Raw genomic sequence first — 21,191 nt, forward strand, 5'->3', positions numbered from 1 at the left:
CTCCATTGTTTAAAAAAAAACTGCTTGTTTAATAGAACGTTTGTAGGAAACTGAACAAAAAAGGAGTGCTATTAGAAAATCTCTAGAAAACTGGGATTCCATAAACTTTTCTATTGAAGTTGCAGCTTTTTTTTTAGGTAAAATTGACTGCGTTACTTAAGAAGAAGCTAGGGGTGCCCCCCCTAAGGGCAAGGGAGCACCCCCTAAATATCGTGAAGACCCCCCCCCCCCCAAATGCAAGAGCAGCCTAAAAACGACAAAAATACCCCCTAAAAACACCCCCCTAAAAATTTCAATGGCGCAGTCTGCGCCACGACCCCCCCCCCCCCCCAGGTGGGCATCCCCGAAGAAGCTGTATCGTTTCTAGAAAACTTTATGGAAGTCCGGCTCCCAAGAGATTTCTAGTAGTACTGCAGTTTTTTTAGTGTTTAGGAATCTTTACAGAAGTCCAGTGTGCGAGATATTTTCTAATGGAACTGCCATCTCTTTTCCAGTGTACGAATGCGTCTACTATCGAAGTTCGCTGGAGGCTCGGTTCACTGTGTCGGGTCGGGAGGAGAGGATGAGGCGAGGATGCTGGAGAGTGCGTCCCATGCTGCTGCTGTGAGAGTCGGCAGAGCGTTCTTCCGGCATGGCTGAGCAGAAGCGAACACAGAGTGAGCAGGCGACCAGTGTGCCGGCGAACGGGGGACCGCGAACAGTTGCCGACATGTCGCCCACCAAGGAGGATGATCTTCCCGAACGGGGGAACTGGGTTGGAAAAACTGGACTTTATTATGTCATGCGTCGGTTATGCCATCGGCTTAGGAAATGTCTGGAGGTTTCCATACCTGTGCTACAAGAACGGAGGAGGTAGGTCTCCTTTTTTTTTCTATTTCACAAGAAAGGTCAAGATTGGGACATTTTTCTGGTCGCCAGGAGCGAATTATTAGTCACTACTTCTCTATTTTTTATTTTTGATCAAAGCTGTTTTTTTCTGAAAAAAAAGAAAAAAATACAACTAAACAAAAAATAGCTTTCAATTTGCTACTAAAAAAATTGTCAGTTTAAATAAAAGTTAATTTAACTACTTAATGGCATTAATTTTAACTGTATAATCAATTGTTGATTTTGCAAACATGTAATTCTTCCTTTCTTTCAAGTTTACTTTTTTTAGACTACTTAATATTGTTATTCAAACTTGCACGTCCCTCACCCATAGCTTATATTTCACTCACAAAAGATATCCTTTAAATATCTGAATTTTACAAAAAGAGGCTTTTTTGCAAAATATTTTGATAATCTCTTCTTTTCTGAATTGTGTCAGACTACTACAACTTTTGCATTGACCATCAGTTTTGGTGACTTATGCTGCACAGCTCTTGGTGGAAATTTGTTGTAGGGCTGAAGTTTCTGAAGATATGAAGGACTTATCATAACCCAGGTGGGGTTGAGGAGAGAGACGATCGAGCGGCAAATGACACTAATGCCTTAAGTTGCCGTTTCTTTTAATTTAGTTGACACATGGTGACCGGTGATTGCTAATCTTGATCTTTAATCCATTGTCAATTTCATGAAATTGTTTACAATTTTTGAGTTAATTTTCTTTATATGGTCCTTTCAAAAGGACCATTTTGCGCTAATTCACTTCAAACCTGCTGGTCTTCAACTTCCTGGCAAAAAGGAATGAAAACTTGAGTCTGTATTCACATGAAATAACCACAATTGATGACTTAAAAGATTAGTTATTAATATAAATGAAAAAGATTTGCTTTTGGCGAACTACAATTTTAACGTTTCAGTTCGATGAAAATGGTTGTTTGAGAAAATTGGTATCTCCAGTCTCTATATTCTCTACATTTGTCGTACAATATAAGTTGAATTCCCAATCTCTTTCTGTGGTCTTATTAATATGTTTTTGTGTTAACTATAAAAAATACTATCTGAACATCGGCTTCCGGCCGCAGTCATTTATTTTCAAGCTCACAGGAGGTTCCAGAATGATCTACAAAATAATAGAGAGTAGTTCCTCTTAAGTCAAAAATATTTACAACTTTTCTGATGGATCGTCGTTAGTCAGATTGTTGGAAAAGCGAAACTCAGACAAACATCAACTGACGTCATTTCTACTCTTCCAGAGGTACAGCATTCCAGAGTATCAAGTGTTTACCTGGTGTACATTTCTCACCTCAGGAATTGTGAGAAACAGGATCAATACAAAGCCGATGAGCGGGTGTACAAGCTTTTCATTTACCGGTATGAAAAGTGAAACGTCACAATGATCGTATTTTTTTAATCTTTCGGGGGACTATGGTCCGCAGCTATATTTTAGCAATATGTTCTCCACTATATTGTTTTTTAACTGTTGAAATTTTGTTGTGAACTATTAGTTTTTCTGGTACTACATTTGAATTGTGACCTTGCGTCCCATCTTCTTTCTTGGAGAGACTGATATTACCCTTGCAGTGTTTTGTAGAGACTTAACAATTACCCAGTACAATTCCTTGACTTTAATATTCAGACATGTCCGTGTGTTCAAAATATACTAGGGGTTGCCAAACTTTTCCGATTCGCGGTACCCTGTTAAAAAATTAAAATCTTTTCACTGCACACTAGTTCATCTCTTTTGTTTACACATATTGATACCGAGTCACTTCGACCCACACTTTGTCTCCCTCTGTGGCAACTACTTTGAGAACCGCTGATATATACAATAAACATTACGTACTTGTTATGATTATGCAATTTATGATTATGATTACGTTTTTGCATATTTAATTGAAAGGCGATCTAAAATTCAGCAAAAGAGAGGCGAAATTTCCCCAAAAAATCGTTTGGAAAATACTTATAAACAAATATTTACAATACGTAAATATAATTACGCAATGCAAATGTATTTACATTACGTAATTATATTTACAATTGCAATTATAGTTTGAGTACTTTCGTAAACCTTTCTCAGTTTTATGTTTCAGTTTTAAACAAAAACAAACGAAACGTTCATTAAAAATGAAACTTCTTGGTTTAACTTTACCTATATACATGCAATTAAACTTTAATAATCTAGCAGTGTAACTTTGCCTAACATGACATATTAATGGAGAGTATATTTTCTTTCTTTGGGGTAGGCATAGCTACTGACACGCAAAAATTGGTAAGTGTGTGGGAAATTAATATGTAAACGCCTGTCATATAGAGTGGTTTGCTATCAGTGCTACAAACATATAGGTACTGTAAGGATTACAAAGACAATTCGGAATCTGATCCGGTCGGAAATTCCTTCTCCCTGAGGTAGAGGGCGTTCTAAGGGAGTCCGCCAGAGTAAAAAAAATCCTCTAGATTATTGAATGCATTAAAATAACTTATTTGAATTTATTCGTGATCTTTATGTTAACGTGATCTTTATGTAAATAGGCCACTTTGCATTACTTCTTGACCTGAATATCTTGCGCGTAACAAGAAAAACGCTTGATTGGGCTACCTTCCTTGGAGTGATTGGCGTAAAAGACTAACCAGCACTGGTTTCCATGAGGGTTTATCTGCGTACCTGTTTTGATTCTAATCTTTGCTCTACTTATTAAGCTGTGTTGGCCATACTTACCTCCCCCCCCCCCAAATCGACTTACCACTTCCTTCGAGGGCTCCTAACGGGGACCATTTGGAACCGAACTTCAGTCGGTTATCTTGTACATTATCGGGGAAATTTTCTGTATGCATATGTAAAATAGTTTTTTTTTTTTTTAATTCTATGCCCTTTAGAGAACATAATTTTAATGTTTCATTTTTATGAAAATAAATTGTAATTTTTCAACAGTAATCTCTTTTCGTTAACGATTTCTGATGCATTCTAGATTTCGTGATCCATTCTGTTTTTAAATGCTACGAACAAAGTCATTTTGGATTGCATATAATTTTTACTTCCACTTCGTCTGATATAATTGGCTCGTATGTAACCTTTTTTAAATACACATATATTCAAAATTAACTTTCTTGGAAAAAAAGTTTGTTTATAATTTTCTGGATTCACATCATGGAGCAATTGAAATGAATTCTGAATTCGCTCTTTTAGCTCTCTATATTACCTCGTACTCGTTATTAAGAAGCAAATACACTGCGCGTTGTTTGTGCAACTTTTACTTGCACGTTGTTTCTTCTCGGTTTCGATTCAGTCCAAACCATTTTTTTGACGAAATGCAGTAGACCCTCGATTTTACGCATTTCTAATTTATGAATACTCATGACTTGTCGAACAGCTCTCCAATCCCAAAATGTATTTAATTGAAACAATGCTATCCGATTTTATGATCACTTTTCGCGGTCATGAAGTTAAATGGTTTGTGTATTTAATTTTTTAAAAAACATTATTGTAATACATATACAGTGAAACATGTGTAAGTTGACCACTTGCGGTGCAGTATTTCTATAGTCAACTTAAACAGGTGGTCAACTTATAGAGGTTGAATTACATGGTATAGATCTAATTCTGTGCCTGAAAATAGTGGTCAACTTAGAGAGGTGGTCAACTTACAAGGGTGGTCAACTTTACAGGTTTTACTGTATTATATTTTCAAACTATTTCTTTTCTTATTGAAATATGAATTTATCAATAAAAAAGTTCAGTATCTTCCTTTCAAAAATCTTCCGTGGTATCATAACTCACAACTGCAAAATAGCCGCCTCATTCTTTTAAAATGTCCAATTAGTTTTAACGAAAGAGCTGAAAAACCATTTGCCCGAGAGGAAGACCCTTCAACTTGTAAAAAGTCATATGATAGTTTTCGAAAAAGCTTTCACAGACATCCTAAAAGTAAACCTAAAGCTCATTTTAGTTATTTTCGCTCAAAAGTTATGTCTCTCGATCTTACTTTGCAACTGATTCTCATGTTAAGCAATTTTCCAGAAATAAGAATGCGAGGAGAAAGCAAAGGCATTCTATGGGTAATTCCACGGTCACGTGTGGGACAATTCGGACAAAATGTTCCTTATAATTTCATCCATACGCATATTAATAAGGGCTGGTAGTTAAAAATTTGTTGACCCAGTGAAAGTACTTGACTCGTGTGGTTTGTGAGGCAATTTTTTTTTCTAATTTTTTTTTTAAATTGGTATTTTTCAATGTTTACCTGTCGCGTGTGGGACACACTTTTGGACATTAGTTTCAGATTTCTTGGTTCCAGCAATATATCCTTTGATTCTGTTGTTAAAAATCTATTACATATGAGGCAGAGAGAAGCAACGGGATGTAAGTGGACATTTTCAAGTTTTGAGCAAAACGCGTATAAAGATAACTTCCTAGGTAGGCTTCCATTGATTTTTTTTCCCTAAATCATGCTATACAGCAGTACCTACCAGGGCTACTAGTACTATATCTTGCCCCAAGACAGAGGTGAGGTTCACCTACCTTTTGTACTGGTTATCTCCATTTTTTTAAATTTTGCCACTTACCTCCTTTTGCTTTTCACTGCCTCATATATACTTTGCTTTCCTGCTAATTACTTTCTAGTGATAATTTAAAAAAGAAACCAACAGTGGGCCATTACAGAGGAAATCAGGTATTTTGTCCCACAGCTATATAGTTTACGCCAAAAGCAATATTCTAAAAATGTAACTAACAAAGATTTTTTACCTAAGAAACCACACATACACGTTTTATTTCTCAGGCAAAAAAAAAAAAAGGTTATTTACACGTTTGAAACGAAATGTAGATCTATCACGTGCGGGACAAAATGTCTGCTTTTTCGAGGAATGGCCCCTATTATGATAAATAGGTGACTCTTGCGATACTAGAGCGGAAGCATTTCCATGTCTCCATTTGATTCTTCTCAGATTAAGAACCAAAGAGATGCGTTAGACCACCATAAAAGACTTTTCCTTTCGAAAATGCTAAACTTTTTCCAGAAAAATGGCATTTATGATTGCGGTTCAGGCAGAGGAGGAGTCATTTTTCAAATATTACCTATATAGAGAAATTTGAATTTCAATGTATTTAAAATTTTACGTTTAAGATTTTGTAAACATAGATGAAATGACTGAAGCAGGTTAAGGCACAGTAATTAAATCAAACGTGTTATAGTCACCATCTTTTAAAACTCATATGGACATTGATTGACTCTTATTAGTGGACTTCGGATCGGCTGAAGCTTCAACGATTAAATTATTTGGAAAGATTGGTGTGAAGAAAGCCGCACCTTTTTTTTTTCAGGCTGCGACTTAGCGTTGCCTATACCTATTGGCGTTATGCCAATCTAAGAATTTCTTCTTTTTCAATCGAAACATGAATGAGTGTGCCCAAGGTCAAGCAACTTTTTATTAGAGCCAGGCTATACAGCAGTAACAACCTTTTTTTTCTTTTTCTTTTGAACAATCACGAATTGCTTATTGTTTTCACTTGACGGTTGAATGACGTTTGCGTCCTTCGATTTTTACTTTTTTATACCTATAATATAGGCTTCTATCTGCCTCGCAATCGAATCATTTAGAAATGATCTTAACACAATCCTTTTTACGCGAAAACAGTATCCAGCACGCAACATCTACTACCCAGCGCATAACATCCCAGCCCCTGGAATTCATTTGAATTTTGACGTCTTGAATTCAAATTATGGTTGCGATAAACGCCATTACAGTGGACGCCGGTAAATTGAATCAGTGGCTAATTGAATCAACCGCTTTAATGAATCAAATCGCCAAAAACAGAACAAAATTCCGCTTTACTAAAATTCGCCGCTTTATTGAATCAACCGCTTTATGGAATCAAAACTGTTTAGCACAAACGTGATTCATATAAGCGGTGGCCACTGTGGTAGAAACAAGAAACCCAATGAGTAGGGTCGTATCGCAATTAGTGATTGCGGAAAACATAATTTGAATTCATAATAAACGTCATACTTTCTTCTATATACGTTGTTTGCAAATGGTTGCTTTGAGGATGTATAAACTGTGCTCTTCTGTCAGTGTTATTTTACGACGCATTTTATCCAAAAGTTACAGAGGCTTGTATTTTATACTAAAAAAGAAATTAAATGTGAATTCTGTAGACCCGAAGATAAATTTTTGGTGTTTTCATTTGGTGTACCTTCAGTGATCAAATGTTAATGAATCTTCCGAAAATGCAGTGCTTGGAGAACTTTTCTAAAGCTTTACGTAATTTTGTGATCAAAGAATTAATTGCGGAGCGAATTGATTTAGCATGGTTTTGCAGTATTGTAGATACATTAACTGATAGTATGATAGATTTCTCCACAAATACTATGAATCAGCCGAATCAGGTTTTAAAAGCACAATTATTAATCTTACTTATTTACTAATACTTACTACTTAACGTGTTACTAACTACTTAAAATACTTGTTTACGACCTAATTTTATGTTCCAGTTTCAACACATCGGTACAAGAATAGTATTTCTAAGTACTCTTGAATCCCAAAAAATCTGTATCGGTCTTTATGTAATTTCGCTTCTTCTGGGCTATTACTCAATTGTAGTAGTCTTTTTTCTTGTATTTGTTTGACGTAAGCTCATGCCAACCATGTGGACGTATAATTGTGTGAATTGTCATTGGAACTTTCCAACTTGGAACCAAATTTAAACAAGTCCAACTGCGATAGAATAATGAAACATTTTGCAAGAAATCACCATCTAATTTTTCAATTTGAAAGTCGTATTCATTGTTAATTGAAATTATATTTTTGGTTTCAATTGAATTTTCATTAGCTGTAGCTATTGTCTATTAAACTTGGTTTTGGTGGAGAGGCATAAAGCTCAGAGCATATAAAGTCGGTATCAAGAATAATAAACATTTGAAAATAAATTGAAGTAAATCTAGAATAATGTATGCCTTATAGACTTCAAGCGTTATTTACATTGGCAGAGTCAGACATATCAACATCCCCTCAAAAATATTGATATCACTCAACAGTTGCTTACTATTCTGCCGTATGTAGGTAAAGGGCAGTAACTGCAATTTTTTCATTTTTCATTTTTTTTTTGCATTTTTGTCATCTATTGTACGTTATCTTTATTGTACAAGCTTGCTTATTTAGTTTCCGCTGAAAAAAAGGCGCGAAAAGACCTCTGATTCTAACATTTCCCTATTGTTAGTGTTGTATCCAAAACGCATTTCTTCAAATATCTCGAAAACTCATTTCTGCAGATACGTACTGCCGGACAGATACTACACGGCAGTATTATTCTATTAATAATATAATTAATAAGTACATAAGTAATTAGTGATAAGTGATAAAGTAGTAATTTCTCTTGGAATACTTTATTTGGTACTGCATTTAATAAACCTTGTACTCTCATCGTTCTAAATTCGAAAAGTAACTATTAATTGTAATTCATAACAGCAAATTTTATTAACTATGTAATGGTAATTTTTTATACTAAACGTGATAATCAACAGTGTAAACAGAATATCAATTTGAAAAGAAATATCAAAGATTGTTACTGTGTTCCTTGAATAATTGTTGTTGCTTGTTCTGAAAATTCTGGGCTTATTTAGAACTATTTAGTTGAACAAAGGAAGAATATTATACAAGCACAATTCTATTCATATAGAGATTGAATACCATAGAAACAGGCTATGTCTTGTTATGCAGTGTAAAAGTTTTTATTCGCAAAATTTACAATATTAGTTGATGCAAGTTTTACAAAAAAAGAAAAAATATATATATTAAAAAATAGCAATTGTTACGTTAAAATTAAAAGCAAATGTTTGATAGTATTTAATTATGCCCTGTAATTCCAGGTATAACTTTGCCACAAAAAAATCCCCATTAAAAATAAAAAATTTCAGTGAAATGTCATTTACATACCCTCTCTCGTTGTCATTACTCTCATATTCAGCAGAACCTAGATAAACCGCTTTGAGGGGGATTTCACTGTCACGTGTTTATCAATTGGACTTTTTTCCCTTTAAAATGTATCTTCCTATTATTCCTAATATTTATTGGAATTATTGAGGGGTAAAAGTTAAAAACTTGTAAGTTGTTGTAGCAAAAATACTTTGCTTATATGATTTGTTAAGTAAAAACGAAACTGTTTCTTAGTTTTTTTTTTAAATTGTAACTTTTTAATGAAGCATTGCTGCCACGTGTTATAGACATCTGTTTTAGACTTATTAATTCTTCCAAAATTCCTCCGAATTCACTGTATTCATTCAGTTTAATTTTTTTTATAGATAATATAATAGATTTTCCCATTATTATTTTTTTAGTGTTAGTTCGTTCAAAAGAGCAAATGTTAAATTTATAAATTTTGTAATTTGACGTTTTGTAATGTAATGTTTTTTGTGAGACACTTAGCGATGTTCGGAAAAAAATATTGTTTTTTTTTATCCTTTTAGTTGTAGTCCTGGATAGAGCTTCGCTTCGTATAGTTTACAACAAATTATTTTCCACGTTTCAGTTCCTCATTCGGAATTAATTATATTGGTTTTTCTCGATTCAAGTACTTAAGTTTCTCCCAAAAGGCGCTGTGTCAAGTTTGCATCGAATTGTATGGAAGCTTTGGGATATTCCTTTAATGGTTCTTGCTTTTCTCGGAGAGTTTTGCTGTGCAATTTTTCTTCAATCTTTTTTTTCCCATGTTAAATGTTTTTGTGCTTGGTGTGTGTTGCTAAGTTAGCAAAATCTTAGGCATATTTAATTATATTTTTCGTTCTTACTCGTTATCTTTTGACGAACAAATCCCTTTGCGTTACCCCTCACATCGTCTACTACTCCTTTTCTTGAGAAGTATCAACCATTTAAAAAGTTTTCTTCATATTTTTTTGCAGGCATACAAAGCAAATTTACATTGCACTGAGAGCAAGCTCCATTACTCTATGGAACTTCTTTAAGATATTCCCACGTTAATTCTTTTCTGTTTCGCTCATTTAAAAAAAAAAAAAAAAAAAAAAAAAAAAAAAAAAAACCTGTTTTTGTGCGGTGGATAGGGACCACATAAAAAATCGCATAAAAAAAGTTCGTTCGTTTTATAGATAACTTCATCCATTTTATAAATACTATCGTCATTTGAGTCCTAATCTGATTGAAATATTCATACACCGCACAAAAAAAGTCGCACAAAACAATCGCACAAAAAAGACGGCACAAAGAGAGGTTTGGGGGTGTGTATCATAATTTTTGTGCCTCTTCATTTTCTGTACTACCAGATGTTCTTTTAAAATCTTCCTTTTGAAAATCTGGCTTTCCTCTCATCTACTAGAGCTTATTGATGACATTTCTAATATTCAAAAAAGCAAAACTAAGTGTAAATGTGAAAACGAAGAAAATATTTATACAAAATTGAATATTAAAAAGTAAATGTTAAAAAAAAATTGGTGCCAGTATTTATTCCAATTTAATATTTTTAAAAAATGTTCTCGTGAAAGATATTTTTATTTCCATAACTATAAGGATACAGTCAACTCTAGAAACTCGAAGTCCGAAGGGACGGGATATAACGTTCGAGTTATTGGTAGTTCGAGTTATGGGATGTTTCCACAAGAGTGTCAGGAGTTTGCGACCTGATAAAAATTTCGAGATAATAGAATATTCGAGTTATAAGCTTCGAGTTACGAGATACCTCTTGTAACGAAACAAAAGATAGCAAATAGAAACAATAGCAGCGCTTACGTATTTTCATTCAGAGAGATGTTTTGAAAATTTGACTTTAAAATGTCCTGAACGTGGCGTCACGTGTGGGACACCATTGACTATCTTATAACTAATTACTTAGGTGAAATTTTTAAAATATATTTTCCGAAATACTTGCACATATTAAGGCCACTTATTAGCCATCATTATTTCAAGTTTTAATCCTTGGTTTAGTATCAATTTCAAAATTTTCTTTTGTTCAGTGACGTGTGGGATATGAGTTGACGATAACTTCAAGTTACTCTGAAATAACTTGTACTGGTGTAAAACATTAAAATAATGCATAAAATGAAACACATGTACTTTTTTCCCTTTTTTTTTAAATTCTAGCAGCAGAAATATCGAAATTAATATGAAAACAAAGAAAACTTTTTAAAAAATAAACATGTTTCAACCACACGGATTTCAGCTGATGGAAGCCATCTTTGAAGCTCTGTTACCACTCAAAAAACCAAAATACTAGAAAACTATTATTCATACACTAGAAAATCGCCTGTCAAGGTATGACGGGTGAAAATTGCTTCTACTTTGAACGAAGCAATCACCTGTTTGGTAATATTTTCATATTTGAAATTTTAACTCCAACTCAAATGGATTAACCCTGAAGTCCAGTAGATAGTGTTCAATGTTGACCACTTTTTCGTTTCTTCATTTTCCTAAAATGAGTCTTACAAGTAAAACAGTTAAGTTACCGGATCCAGTTCAGCTTTGTCAGAATAAAGCATTTCCCTGTACGCCAAGCATTGAAAAAAAAAATAGTATCGAACTATCAGGTTGTGGCGCGAGTTTCGTTGTTGATGACGTTAGGAGCGTTACTCGATCAGTGAGTTAGCTGTTACATATATGAAGATATTAATTGACATTTAGCAAACTAACTCTGCAGTTTATATCATTTGAAAAGCTAGTTTTGTAGGATGTGAATTTTTTTTTTTCGTGGAATGGGATTTGGAGGTTCCAGCTCTATTTTTTTTTTAAGATTAAATTTATATGTCTTAAGAACGTTTACCATAAAAAATGTCGAAACAATTGAAAATATCGTCTCAAAAAATTGTATAAACATTGTTCTATGATCTATCAGTCATCCAAATGGCAAAAAGGATTTTTGTTTCCCTTAGAATATTTATTTCAAAATGTGGCAACACTACTGGAAAAGCAGTATTTTAGCCTGTTCATTCATATTAAGTTGCATTTTGGTAATCTGCACGTTATTTTTTAATTTTCTTTGTGAAAAGTGTAACTTCATTTTTGAGCTAAGATTTTTTTATTCCCCTTTTTTACATGATTTACAGAAAACCAATAAAACATAAATATAATCAAATTTTGATAAGATATAGTAATACAAATTACCATTCTGCTTTCTTGACTGAAAGTATGCCTAAAAAACTTCAAAAATCACTTTCGAAGCCACACTATAATAGTAAGATAAATAAATACCTTTTGTCGGATGTCTTTTCATCCATAAGCTCATTATTTTTTGCATTGAAAAAGGCGTTCCCTGTAACGCCGAAACACGTGTCTGCTGTAATTTTCAAATTTGTGCTTCTGCTTACGTTGTTTTGTCTTACTTTACTATAATAGTGTTCTGTCATTTGTACACCCTTTTTCTAATGCCACTGCCATGGCTTTTATTGAAACTTATATATCTATCAAAGATCTTCGGTGATACAAGTGTAGGTTTTAGTATAATTTTAAGAGTTCCTTTTATATTTAAGAATCTGGATGTAGAAATAATTTTAATTAATCATTTGTTTTTAAATTAATAAATAAAAAAAGATATCTTTATGATGAGTTATAATCTCAAAGTCCTGTCCAAGATTATTAGAGTAGTTATTTTAAACTGTCCTGTTCATTGAATTACTCACTTGTAGTTACTTATATCATTTCCGGGATACACTATAATAGCGTTTTGTCATTTGTATGCCCTCTTTGTTACGTCATTGCCATTGCTTTTATTAAAACTTATGAATCTATTAAAAACCTTCGATGATACAAGTGTAGGTTTTAGTATAATATTAAAAGTTCTTCTTATATTTCAAAATCAGGACATAGAAATAATTTTAATTGATCATTTGTTTTCTAATTTGCAAACAAAAATAGATTTCTTTGTCATTAGTTATAATCTCAAAGTCCTGTCCAAGATTATTAGAGTAGTTATTTTAAACTGTCCTGTTCATTGAATTACTCACTTGTAGTTACTTATATCACTTCCGGGATACACTATAATAGCGTTTTGTCATTTGTATGCCCTTTTTGCTACGTCATTGCCATTGCTTTTATTAAAATTTGCGATTCTATCAAAGACCCTTGATGATACAAGTGTTGTTTTTAGTATAATATTAAAAGTTCTTTTTATATTTAAAAATAAGGATGTAGAAATAATTTTAATTGATCATTTGTTTTCTAATTTGCAAACAAAACGTATTTCTTTGTCATGAGTTATAACCTCGAAGTCCTGTGCAAGATGATTAGAGTAGTTACTTTAAACTTTCTAGTTCACTCACTTGTTCACTTGTAGTTACTTAAATCACTTTCTGAGACACAGTATAATAGCGTTTTGTCATTTGCATGAACTTTTTGTTGCGTCATTGCCATTGGTTTTATTAAAACTTGTGAATCTATTAAAAACCTTCGATGATACAAGTGTAGGTTTTATTATAATACTAAAAGTTCTTTTTATATTTAAAAATCAGGATGTAGAAATAATTTTAATTGATCATTTGTTTTTAAATTAACAAACAGAAACAGATTTCTTTGTGATGAGTTATAACGTCTAAGTCCTGTCCAAGATGATTAGTTATTTAATTACTACTCCGAGCAAATTTATTACCGATTCCATGTAGAAGGTTTTGTGTCTTACATTCTATTTCAGTGACGTAATGGGTTAAATAATGTAAAGTTAAGTCAGTATTAAATATTTATATCACTTAAATATAATTACCAAACACTCTTTTCTTCGTTAGTCAGCCCTAAGTTATTTTTGATACTCGTATCTGTAAAAAGCATTTACTAACTTATAATTCCAATGTAGCGGTTAATATGACTCCCCCATTAGCTGCAAACCATTATTTTAATTCACATATTCAAAAACATGTATTACTTTAAAAGTGTCCATTAGGTCACTACCATGTATATTATGTCATTCGCCCCAAGAAAAACACTATTACCAACTACAAGGGAATACAAATAGTTAAGCTCTGTTGATGTCAGAGTTTAACAACTGTCAGAGCTTAATGATTTGATTTCTTAGCCCTTAAAGTATCTTACTATTTTTCTTTTTTTTTTTTTTCAGATTTTTTAGATAAAAATACTTTTCCTAAACTTACGCACTCTCAAGTTTCCCGTAATAGTAGAATCGTCCATTGAGTAGCAGTTAAATATTTTTAACAGTAAATATTTATTAAAAGCATAATATCTATGGTCAGAATATTTTCATTGTCCAAGCAATGTACAGTAGAAAAATTGGAAATTAATTGATTATAGAAATATTTAAATTGTTCCTTAAAAAGTAACTATTTTAATGTTTACCCTTACATTATTGTATTTATTTGCATTTAAGTATAGTCATGTTTTAATAAATATTGTGGGTGGCGAGTAAATTTTTCCATTAATGTCAAACAATTACGTACATATTGCTTGTTACGAAGACCATTCTCGTGCGAAAAACTTTGACCCACTTTCGTATTTCATACTTTTTAGGTATGATCTAGAATCTATTGTTTGGCATTCAAAATATAGATCAAATACATGGTGGAGCAATTTAGTATGCTCGGAATCATTTGTCAATCCAATAGCCCTTATCTAACGCATCAACTTCTTTCTAGAAATAATACACATTTTAGAAATAATAAAAATATTTTTTAACTTTAAAGAACTATTTCAAAATTTACTCTCAAATCTTAAGTTTTCTAAAATGTATTTAATAATCCACGATTCCAAGTTACGTGCAGTCTTTCATTTTCCTCCTAGTTTCTTTAGAATAGGACATTTGTCAAAAAAATGAAATATAATGACACTGTCAAGAGCTATAGCACGGTTTTTATCTAAAATGCTAAATTTTGAAGAAAAAAAAAGTTTTAAATTGGCGATTTTTTCATAAAATATTTACATTTTCTTCGTTTAGAGATTTTGGTTTTGATTTAAATTGATTGCTAACTGAACTCTTTATCTTCATTTTTAATCGATTCTTAATTGTAGTTTTGTGTTTAGGAATTTCAATTGATTAAAAAAGAAGAGCGTTTTTTAATTTCCTAAATCTAGAAATTATCTCTTTTGACCTCATGAAGATAAAATTTCAACCCAAAAAGGGAAACTCATGCGAGTAATAAGACGAAGGAGGCGTCATAGATTAGCGAGCATTTGATGACATCTTGGTAATATCACGCCAAATTTGAAGTCGAAAGTGTTGTGCCTAATCTTAAAATACATTAGGCCATACTTTCTTCTGTATCTTTTCGTATTTTTTCGGATAAAAAAGTTGTATGTACATACATACATGTTGATCAACTGGCAGCAGTAGGTATCGCTGGATATTTTCAAATCCGGCGAACGTCTGTAAAAGAAGTACACTTACTATCACATAATCAAATTTTCCTGTATATGTGCAGAAACACAAACCAATTGGTCTTTTCTCCACCATGTGCAACGCCGTGCTGTACCGGATAGTACGAGTGTTATAATAAAGAAAGAAGATAAAATCTGTGGAAAATTCCCATAAAAGTTGTAAATGATCTTCATAGCGATTTTCAACGTTCTCTTTGCCTTTCTTGCAGTATATTTTCTCAAAATTTCCTTCCTATTATATCAAAATGTTTTTGTATAAAGTTTATCAAAAATACTTGTAGAACTTAGTTTTTAAAAAATAAAGGTATTTCCGACAAACCATAGCAATTGATATTCATCGAAAAAAAAATAGTGAAGCATATCTATAGAGTTTTTCTCACAATGAAAAGATATTGTAACACTTTTTGAATTTCTATTGATAAATTGAATAAAATTCCAGAAATATTATTCAGAAAATGTCTCAAAAACTTTATAGACATTTTTGAGTAAAAAGTCCAGAGTTTATAGAGGTACTTATGAGACCATATGCAAGATTTTTGAGGATTCGATAGAAAGAATTCATGAAGCCCTTCTACTTACGTCATTTTGTGGCAGACGCAGAGTTTTTCGATTAATATAAGCTTGGTGGACAAAAGTCAAGTTCAGAATTCATCATATCATCACACAAAATTAAAGTGTTCCTAAATTCACATGATTTAATTGTTCAAGATGGATATTATTTATACTGGTAAGTGCTTTTTTTCCTAATTTAATTACTCTATCTGATAATTAAGCAATATTAAAAAAATTCTGAAGATAAACGAAGGAGTTTTTGCTCGTTTAAAACCTTTCAAGTGATGATAATGATTTTACCCATTTGTACCCGGGATAAATTTTCTGTATATAATAGCTGCATTTTCCCATTATTAATAAGGCGTATTATAGTCAGCACACTCTAGTACAACATATTTTTTTTCTCTAGAGTACTTTCTTTCGAGTAGGGATTTCTTTGAAGAATTATTTAAGCATTCAAAGCTTTGGGTTAAAAAAAATATGTTGTACTCTAGTGTGCTGACCACAATACTTCTTATTATTAATGGGAAATCTGCAGCTACTATATACAGAAAATTTAGCCAGGGTACAAATGGGTACAAGTCATTGTCATCACTAGAAAATTTTGAAACAGGCAAAAAATCCTTCGTTCATCTTTGTAAATAAAAAAAAATATTATTTAAATATCAAGTAGATTAATTAAATTAGGAAAAAAAGCACTTGCTAGTATCAAAAATATCCATCTTGAACAATAAAATCATATAAAATTAGGAACAATTTAATTTTGTGTGATGAAATGATGTCTGGAACTAAATTGATTTATTCAATTACAAACGGATACGTACCTTTGAACCTTATTACTCACGTGACGGTAGGGAGTTAGATATAAACAAATAACTAAGAATCATTGTTTTGGTTTATTGTTTGCATTATCCCAATACCAAAGTTTAGAATTTTGAACATGACTTTTATCCACCTAGCTTGTACTAATCGAAACACTGAGATGCATCAAATGTAGCACTAAACGTCCTACAAATACCCATAATATGCTTGATTCTTGTTTCACTGCAAAAGCTTTATGAAGAACATGGACTCTATTTTAATGTAATACCGTTTAAAAATTGAAGATTTTCAGAAATGATATTGAAATAATATTTTTGTCTCGGTAACAGATGTTTCTCTGGGATAATTCCGTTAATGAGAAACAGTATGTTATGAATATTTTTTTCTATAAATACTCAAAATTTAATAGCTTCGTATAGAAAAAGGTAAAGTTAAAGACTTGGAATTTAAATAGTAGCCACTGGCTACCAGAGTCACAAATAATTATAGCCACTTTTGACTTGTGGTAGCCATTTTTAAAAAATGTATAGGGTCTGGTGGGGGAAAGTGGTCAATGGGGTAAAGTGGTCATTCGTCAAATGAATGGCTATAGCTTGCAAATAAATGTTCGAATGAATGTGAAAATTTTATTATAGAGCATGGCAGTTAGAAACTACATTTTGAATACAAAATTTTACAACTGGCAAAATTTTATTTGGTAAAAAAAAAATATTTTGTGCGAATATGAAAAGTTTTTAAATCTAAACACCTCTTTTAACTTCCTTGGGAAATTTTGTTTGTTAGAATTATGAACAGATTGACTGCATAGGAAGCTTCCTACATGCCTCAAGAACTCATTCTCATTAGCAGTTAGCTGAATCTCTTTTAGATAATTTTTTAGAACAATTTAAGTAAGATGGGGTAAAGTGGTCATAATATTAGGCTTAACAAATATTGTTATTCTAATGTCACTTAATCGTTAAGTATAAGGCATATATAAATTAAATATTAATTTCACTTAATATGTATTGTTTTTACAGTAAACGGGGTTAAATATACGAGTATATGCATATGCATACGCATATACTCGTGTGGGCCCGCATATAGTATTCACATAAATGCCCCAATAAATACGTATATGGGTATCTGCAAGTATTTTTAATCTATACAGATATACATTCGACTATACACGTATATACTCACTTATACTCGTATATATATATATATATAAACACTTATATACTCAGGTAGACACGAATATACGCGCACGTACTCGAATAGACACTTACATACAAGCATATGATATACAAGTAAACAGGGTAAGTTTAAACTTTTGGGCAAATTATTAAAATGTGTTAGAGGAGAGGATAAGAAGCAAGAATCATAAGGAACATATGGTCACAAACATAATGCTGACGCGCTACATGCACGCAAAGCCAGAAACTGATGGATGCAAAACAGGTCACAAATTTATATTACACACAGAAAATTTTACACAACATTTTAGGTCTCAAAAAAGTTTTAATGCGATTGATGAAATTTGCGACCTGCAGGTATAATACATGTGCGTTGCAATCACAAAGCACTTTCTGTTGCAATAACGAGACTTTTGAAAAAGTTCCATCTGTCGCTGCGCCTTTGTTGCGACTACAGGAAGTAACTTTTAACAACTGCTCTAAATATTTCTTAAAAACTAAAATGTTGGGTAAAATCATCTTTGTGTAACAAAATTGCGATTTGTTTGCATTCATCAGTTTCTGGCTGTGTGCATGTAGCGCGTCAGCTAACGTAAGTTCCTTATAATTCTTTGCTTCGTATTCTCCCCTCTCACACTCCTTAGATTTTTACCCAAGAGCTTGGATTCATTCTGTAGGCATACATGTATATAAGCTTAAAAACTCGTGTATACATACATGTACTGAAGTATGCATGTAAATGTACGTATATACGTCTATACAGGTATATAATCGTGTTTGCACACATACATACGTATATACTCGTGCTTCACAATATAGATATATATGTGAGTAGACACGTACAAACACGCACTGGATGTATCCACGAATTAACTCGTGTATACTCGTATATGTGTTTATGTACACTTATATATGCGTGTATGCGTCTACTGTACACGTAAATACTCAGGTATGCACGTATGTACTCGAGATACAAGTGCATACACGTATATGATGTTCGTTTACACGTGTATATACCCGTACGTACACGTGACACGTATATACTCGTGTAGACACGTATACACTCCTGTAGGTAATCATGTATACATGCTTATACACTAGTGTATACACGTATATACTTGAGTAGGCACGTGCATGCATGTATCTGATGCATACATGTATCTACTCATATATGAACGTGTTTACTAATGTTTACACGACACGTATATACTCGTGTATACACACATATGCTTGTGCATATACTTGTAATTATAAAAATAATAGAAATATACAAATAGGGTTGTTTATAATGGTTTTGCATCTATTTTTAACTATGACCACTTTACCCCATGCTATGACCACTTTCCCCCACCCCATGGGGTAAAGTGGTCATAAATACAAAGGGAAAAGAAAGTGTCATAAAACTACTTAAATCAATATTTATTTTCCTAAAACTCAGTGTATTGTGTTCTTTAATAATGCAATGTAAAATAAAAACAAAAAAAGTTTAAATGTTTAAAGAATTTATTGTATCCATTCTCACATAAGTTGAAAACCTACGATTTTATGACCACTTTACCCCACCAGATCCTATTCAACGCAAAAAACAAACAACTTGAAGTTTACTCCAAGTCACGTTGTCAAGGTGAAGTAGACTGATATCCAGCGTGTAGTCGTAGCACGATATACGATATTATTTTTTACAAATAAAGAAACACATGGTCACCACTTTTGGCGACTAAGACTTGATTTTTTTGAAGCCATTTTCAATGAAATGGCAACCCGTTGGCGACTCCCTACTGCTAATCTAGAGCTTTAAGAACATGAGTCATATTATCCACACAGTTCGTGTAATGAAACAAGGATCTAACATATTTGGAGTCTTTTTATGGTGTTTTGTACAATAGTTGATGTGCCTGTTATCGTTTGAACTGCCGCTATATCGATAATACCTATGAAATCTTTAATTTTAGGCATCCATGATTATCATGATGGCACTTTAGCCATCTTCAAAAGTATTTGCAGAAATGTTTTTTTTTTGCTAATCGCAGATATGATGTGCTCGAGTTCGTTCCACCTAATTATACGTAATTGCATAAACAGTGAGTGAATGACTTGAGCATTTTTTTCGGTCATAAAAATAAACTTCATTTAATGGTAAATCCCACTTCCAATTAAAGTCGAGCAGCAGCAATTTTCCTTTGTAGAAAGCGCAGCAGAAGATTGCTGTCCTTGTGTATTCGTCAACATTAAAAGGATTCGACCTTTGACCTCGCGTAAGCGGCAAAAAATCGTTATTAAATGAGCTCAAATTCTGCAACAAGTGAATAGAATGAGTAGCAAGTACAAAAGGAGAAGAAAGAACAGCATGGGAATAGTTTTTGCATAAAAAATCGTACGCCCAATTTCTTAGATAATTTAGAAATAGAAGATAGCCTATTTACCATTGATATAAAAGCAATAAATTTTCGACATATACTTTTTAAAAATAGGGCATTTAAAATTATTGATGCTCTAAATGATTTTTCTAATAGAGTTAGTCTTTAACAGAAAAAAAAGGAAAACAAGCTACTTTAGCTGTAAAACATTTAAAAGAAGAATTTAAATTGATTCGATAGGCCTGAAAGAAAAATGTATTTTTAAACTAGTGAAATATAAATAAAGTATTTGAAGTTAACTGCACGAAAAAACAATATAATCACCCGGAGTACGTGCTGGACAAAACACAAACACTTTCACTGTTTACAAAAGCTATTAAAGCTAGAGTTATCAATTTTGCTTTTGAGTAAGTCTGCCTTTCAACTACGCGTATTTTACCACTAACATATTTGAAATTTCAATACTCCTATGTAATTATTGTTTAGGAAATGCCACAGGTACTGGGCAATTCTTAAACATTTCTTGAACAATTCCTGAGTACTGACATATTTGATGCAAACTGTACTCTTCTTACGCATAATATTTTTATGAGTATGCATTTTTTTTTACGTCAGTAGTTAGTTAAGTACTAGGGGAGGGTGGCCTATAGCAGGTAGGCATTTATATGCCGCCGCATGGTGTGTATGCGGCGATGCATGCGTGTATCGTGTTTACCCGAATACCACCCAAATTCAAACAGTATCAGAGAAGCAACGGTGAAGCCACATGACGTAACTAGACTTAAAATACAAAAAATAATACATTTAAAAAAAATACCCACCCAAATTCAATCAGTATCAAAGAAGCAGCGGTGAAGCCGCATGACGTAACTAGACTTAAAATACAGAAAATAATACATTTAAAAAAAAATACCCACCCAAATTCAATCGGTATCAAAGAAGCAGCGGTGAAGCCGCATGACGTAACTAGACTTAAAATACAGAAAATAATACATTTAAAAAAAAAATACCCACCCAAATTCAATCGGTATCAAAGAAGCAGCGGTGAAGCCGCAAGACGTAACTAGACTTAAAATACAGAAAATAATACATTTAAAAAAAAATACGC

The 21,191-nt window shown here is 32.6% G+C and overlaps 1 protein-coding gene across 1 annotated transcript in view; it reads left to right on the forward strand.

Moving 5' to 3' along the window:
- The first annotated feature begins 622 nt into the window (after window positions 1-622).
- The window catches only part of LOC129231792 (sodium- and chloride-dependent GABA transporter 1-like), a 176,361-nt gene continuing 155,792 nt past the window's right edge, over window positions 623-21,191 (forward strand). The window contains exon 1 of the mRNA XM_054866166.1: window positions 623-852. Coding sequence (XP_054722141.1) covers window positions 729-852 — 124 coding nt within the window. The 5' untranslated portion in view covers window positions 623-728. The remainder of the gene's footprint in view (window positions 853-21,191) is intronic.

The sequence above is a fragment of the Uloborus diversus genome, chromosome 10 (assembly GCF_026930045.1).
Source record: "Uloborus diversus isolate 005 chromosome 10, Udiv.v.3.1, whole genome shotgun sequence".
NCBI lineage: Eukaryota > Metazoa > Arthropoda > Arachnida > Araneae > Uloboridae > Uloborus > Uloborus diversus.